General features: G+C 50.2%; 1 protein-coding gene across 1 annotated transcript in view; it reads left to right on the forward strand.

The window, feature by feature from the left end:
* Window positions 1–5,861, forward strand: part of Spns3 (sphingolipid transporter 3 (putative)) — a 51,539-nt gene that overhangs the window by 10,006 nt on the left and 35,672 nt on the right. The window contains exons 3-6 of the mRNA XM_004638501.2: window positions 2,395–2,531; window positions 3,067–3,218; window positions 4,038–4,104; window positions 5,268–5,416. Of these exons, the coding sequence (XP_004638558.1) occupies window positions 2,395–2,531; window positions 3,067–3,218; window positions 4,038–4,104; window positions 5,268–5,416 (505 nt within the window). The remainder of the gene's footprint in view (window positions 1–2,394; window positions 2,532–3,066; window positions 3,219–4,037; window positions 4,105–5,267; window positions 5,417–5,861) is intronic.

Consider the following 5,861-nt stretch of genomic DNA (forward strand, 5'->3'; position numbering starts at 1 on the left):
AAAAAAAAAAGAAAAGAATTACAGTATAATGCTACAGAATAATATTTCTATGCCAAACATGTTCAAAATAAATCAATAAAATTTATACTATGTATTAAAGCAAACTAAAAAAAAAAAAAGATTCATGGCCTATGGGACTATAGACATGTCCCACCATGCCCAGCCTAGAACTTTGCATTTACAGATAAATAAGTAAGTTGAGGATGTACTTCAGTGCAAAGGGTCTGGGGTTCAATTCCAAGGGCCATTAGGGGAGATGGTTGCAAGAAATTAGTCTTCAAATGCATTAAGAGCAAACAACAGCTCAATAGATAAATGGGTAAAGGTATATCAATACAAAACTGTTGTGAATAAGGACAATGCCGATTAAAAAATCAGCGAGATACCGTTTGCTTTTCTTTTTTTGTATTTTACAGAAGGGAAATGTTTATTTTTCATTACATGAACAGAAAATACCATGATTGGTCTCTTTTCATTGTCTAGTCCTCAAGTTCTTGCTTTCCTTGAGAGTCACATGGAGAGAAAACATTCTCTCAGGCTTTCACAGAGAGCACATTGGCCAAGCAATGGCCGTGACTCATCCACATGGCTGACAACGACAAAGGTTCTACAATCTGAGGTACAGGATCTCAGGATAAATCCTGAGGGGATTTCACTGACCTTATCAGATCCAAAAGCTACAATTCTTGTTGCATAGGTCTTGCTTTATCTTAGTCTTAACCATCCAGCAGAAAAGTATAAAAACGAAGTATAAGAAGTAAAGCTATGGTGTTATGTTGTGCTGTGGGGGACTTGGGTCAACAATTTCTGACATTGCCAGTGAAACGGAAAACCCAGTACTATTATGGACTATTGGACTCTTTCAGAATATTTTGCTGAGTTAACACACCTATAATATTCAAACGATGGAACTAAATAAAAAAGGGTATACAGATGAATGTCCATTTTGTATCTGTGTATTCAAAGTGGTTAGGATAGATATGTAGTTACATTCTCTTAATGAATAGAGGGATTTGTTCAAATAGTGTTTGTAAATAGGATATCATATCCACATCTTGTATGCAAATACAAACACTTGTATTGCATACACTAGGAAGAGAGTATGCAATGTGTTAATTATTGAAACTGTCCTACCAATTTGATTTGAAACTGTCACATTGCTATTTGTCTCTCAATAAAATTATGAAAAAGAAAAACAAAACATGATTGGTTGTATAGCGTCCAAAGCTGGCAAAAACTATGTATAAGTTGATACAGCATTCTTGGGGTCCTACTTAGGCAGTAGCTATTAAAATTTTAAACGCCATTGACACCAAAGATCACTCTCTGTGGAATACTAGGTTAAGCCATATTAAATTGTTGGTTTTGTAGGTCAAAACTGGCCTAATTTCCACAATTGCTTATGGCTTAAACCAGCACCGGAGGGGGTCATGGGAGGGGGCGGGCTGAAGCCTGACCTGAGAAGAATCTGGACATTCATTGGGTTCAGGAAACGTCAATCATCTGTGCTCAAGGAATGAAGACGGGTGCTGGGCGGGACTTCCCAAAGCCTACGGCCCTTGGGGGCGTGGAGGAGGGTCCTGACCTGACTTTCTCCGTCTATCTGGTCTCCTAGCTAGAGGGTAGGGACTCACCGTGGCCCCCAAGGGTAGAGGAGAGTTTATTGAAAGCACAGAAGGTGTGTGTGTGTGCGTGTGCACTTATTCGTGTGGCGTGTACCCAGTTTCTTTGTCCTCACAGACTAGCAAACACATTCAGTGGCCGATATTAGTAAGAGCTTATTTTAAAAAGTGGTACAGACGCGACCATCAGTATCTGGGGAATAATGTACCTACTTACAAAAACCAACTAGCGCCCAGCCTCCTGGGATCTTCTCTGGTTCGCTGTCAGCGCTAATTCTAACCTGCCCTCCCGTGCTGCTGGAAGCAGGCCCCAGGCTGACCTCCCGGGCTCCTGCCGGCTGCAGGCACTGAGGGGCCATCACATCAGTCCCGTGGCGGGCAGGCTCCTGAGGGCCGTGTGTGTCTGTAAAGACAGGAAGCTGGCAGCCTCTCTTCCTGGTGCTCCACAGTCACTTCTTGTCTCTCCTTCATACAGCTCGGGAGAAGTCTGCTCCGATGTTGGGGTGAGGCTCAGAGAAGCCTCACAGAGAGCATGTGGCAGAGCTTGGATTTGGCCCAGGCCAGATGGCGCTGCACACTATAGGCTAGGAGTTGCCTGTTGGTTGAGGACTGTGACAGTCACTTATCTTTTCCTCCTCATGCCCTGGGTCCACAGCTGAGAGGCCAGTTTGTGACATCTAAGCCAGTTCCCTTCCCTGGGTTTGCAGGGCTAACTGCCCGCTCATTGGCATCCCTGGAGGGATCCAGGCTGCCCCTTCTGTGTCTCCTCCAGTCTTCATTGCCTGCCTGCTGCTGTCTGCACCTGTGTTTGGCTACCTGGGTGACCGCCACAGCCGCAAGGCCACGCTGAGCTTCGGCATTCTGCTCTGGTCAGGGGCTGGGCTGTCAGGCTCCTTCATCTCCCCTCAGGTAGGTGCCCATGTGCTAAAGAGCACCTTTCTCCCTCATCTACCCCCTCATAGCTGAATGGGATAGTTCTGCTCTTTCTCTGGCCCAGGCTGACCCGGAGCTTGCACTGCCAAGGAGGGGCAGGCACAGCTCCAGGCCTGAGGCTCCCCTCACCCCCACATCTGCCCGTTAAAATTTCTTAACTGGAGGTTTCCTCTTGCATACACATGGTTGCCCTTGGCTTCAGTTCTGCCTGGTGCTGTTGGGGGTGGGATAGAGCTGGGGGAAACAGCTCCTTCCTTGGTGAACTAGCCTGGTTAGATAAGAGACTCAGGAAAAAGGGCTCCCAGCCACCAGCAGCGGGCGATCATGTGATTCCAGGAATCTAGAGTGGGGGGCAGATATGGAGGGGGGAGTATCTGTGGCCCTGGTCCCCTTTCCTTCCCTTGGGATCCCCTGTTCTGAAGTCCTTGCAGCTCTTCTGATACATTCTTGGATTTCTTCCTCCATGGGTGATTTCTGGAATTCACTGTGATCTTGTGCCCATTTTGCCCAGTATTCTTGGCTTTTCTTCCTGTCCCGGGGAGTCGTGGGTACTGGCACAGCCAGCTACTCCACCATTGCACCCACAGTCCTGGCTGACCTCTTTGTGAAGGACCATCGGACCCGCATGCTGGCCATCTTCTATATCTTCATTCCTGTTGGAAGGTTGGTGTCCCCTCCAGGATCTGCCTCCCCTAGTAAACTGGGTGGGGTGGGAGAGGTCAAATCAGGAAGTCTGGGATCTGAATCCTGGCACTGCCTTTCCTTTTTTTTTTTTTTAAAAAAACCGGGGATTGAACTCAGGCCTTTGCGCTTGCCAGGGAAACTCTTATTCCACTGAGCCATCTCCCTGGCCAAAACATCTGTCTTTTGCTTTTCTTTCCTTTTTTGCAGTACCAGGGATTGAACTCAGGACCTTGCACTTGCCAGGCAAGTGCTTATTCTACTCAGCTATCTCCTTGGCCCTTGCCTTTCCTAGTCACATCACTTTGCTGCTCTGAGCTTCACTTTCCTTGGCTGCTAATGGGGGTGTGGTGAGGATTAGAGATAGTAAGGATGCTCCCCACAGGTTTCTATGTGGAAGAGCCTGTGTGGCTGCCTCAGGGAGGAGCTGGCGCTGGAGGTGAGGCAGGAAGTGTTTTTTAGCCTGTGCCCTACACGCCCAGCAGGAAGGATAGAGGGGTTTATGGTCAGGCTTCTGAGCTCTGACCCAGGTTTCCTGACCTGGCCTGACTCAGATAGGGCTGAGCTTTGGGCATAAGGGTGGGGCTGTTGGTGGGATATGTTTGTCCTCATCTGAGGGGAGAGTGGCACTGTGGGGGACAGAAGCCAGAGGTCACTGGTGAGTTGACCAAGGGCAGTGAACACCTGGGCCTCACAGGGCTCATTTTTCTCAGGGAAAAGTCTCTGGTCCTGCAGAGAGCTGGATCCTGGGCAGGGGCGCCCTTGCCAGGCTGCTTAACCTCCTTGCCTTCTCTGTTACAGTGGTCTGGGCTATGTGCTGGGGTCGGCTGTGACGAAGCTGACGGGGAGCTGGCGTTGGGCCCTCCGTGTGAGTCTGACTTCCTTTTCTTCCCTCTGCTTTCCCCTGGGCCGGCAGGGACTTTCCAGCCTCCCGTGGCCTTAGCCCTTTGGCCCGGTACCCGGCGCCATGGGGGTGTCAGATGTCTGAACTTCGGACATTTGGGGCCTCAGATGGAACATAGTCTATGGAAATAGTGACCCTGGGTTCAAATCTCAGCTGCTGAGTTTATGAGCTGTGTGACCTCCAGTGAGTTGCATCCCTCTTTGGAGCCCAGCTTGCCTCTCTATGGAGTGGGGGCAGTGAGTTCTCCCTGTGGAGTCTTGAAGATTATTGAGATAAGGACTGGAAAGCTCCTACACCAGGGTCAGGCACTGGTAGGCCCTTTAGGGCTGGCAGAGGTGGTTGGGCAGGGAGCCATCACACCTGGGAGATACCTGCAGGGCTGCAGCATCAGCTCAGCATTGCACAGGGCTGTGGGCTACTCAGGAGAGGAAGGGACTTGGTGGCTGAGGGGGCTGACATGTGAGACCATGGAAGGCAGGATCAGGAGCCTGAGGTGGGCTGGGCTTCAAGAAGGTCATTCTGGTCAGGTATGACGGTGTACACCTGTAATCCCAGGACTCCGAAGGCTGAGGCAGTAGGATTGCTAAATTTGAGGCCAGCCTGGGTTGCATAGTGAGTTTGATCCAGTCTTGGACCCTATCTCAAAAAGAAAAAGAGAAAAAAAATAGAAAGAAAGAAAAATAAAATAAAAGAGTCAATCTCTCTTGGCTTGACCGAGAGCTTTCTCACGGTCCCAGCTATTTCAAGGCTGCCCCAAGGTAGGTAGTGAGATTCCTCATCCTTGGCGTGTGGTCTTGGGCACAGCCAGGAGAGACACTAGGAGAGGACTGGTGTGGCAGATGGAGGTACAGACCAGCAGAAGGACAGGCTAATGCTTGGGGCAGTGAGTACTTGGTGGCCAGAATTCCTGTTTTCAGGCATCTTGGTTCCCCTTCTTAGCAGATTAGCATCTCTACCAGGTGAGGGCACCCCATTCCTAGTGAGGCTGTACCCACACAGATAAAGGTACAAGACATGGTAGCGTGTCCAGCTCTAGATATAAGCAGTACCTAGGACACAGACACTGGCTGGTCTCCTCGGTTTCCCAGGCCACAGCTGCTTGTGACCTTGAGCCCTCCTGTCCCCAGATCATGCCCTGCCTGGAGGCCGTGGCCTTGATCCTGCTCATCCTGCTGGTTCCAGACCCACCCCGAGGAGCTGCTGAGAAGCACGGGGAGGTGGCCATGCGGGCTCCGGGGAGCAGCTGGTATGAGGACATCAGATACCTGGGGAGAAAGTAAGTGTCCCAACTCCCTGCTGTAAGCCACAGAGAACCCCCATTTGTGCCAGCAGTCCTGATGCCCCTCTCTGCCCCTAGGAAACCCTCCCTGGTTTTTCCATGTTCACCTCTCTTTTTCTTCTCTGAGCTCACCCGGCCTACTAAGATGCCTCTCTGCCTCCTGGGACTCAGCCCCCATCACGTCCCCCATATGACAGAAGCACGGACTGGTTGTGTGGGCTAGTGGCATGACCTTGAGTCTTGCCTCTGCCACTACCTAGAGTGGCCCTGAGGCCTGGAGCCCTGCTCTCTGCATCAATCTAATGGATACTTTTCCCATCTTGCATTTCTCTGGGCTGATGGGAGGATGCTGGGAGCTCAACACTCACCTCTCCAAGCTTCACTGGAGTGCATTGCCCTCTGTCCCAGGCTTGTTGGGAAGCCAGGCAGGAGCAACTTTGGT

The sequence above is a fragment of the Octodon degus genome, unplaced genomic scaffold (genome assembly GCF_000260255.1).
Source record: "Octodon degus isolate 3935 unplaced genomic scaffold, OctDeg1.0 scaffold00098, whole genome shotgun sequence".
Taxonomy (NCBI): domain Eukaryota; kingdom Metazoa; phylum Chordata; class Mammalia; order Rodentia; family Octodontidae; genus Octodon; species Octodon degus.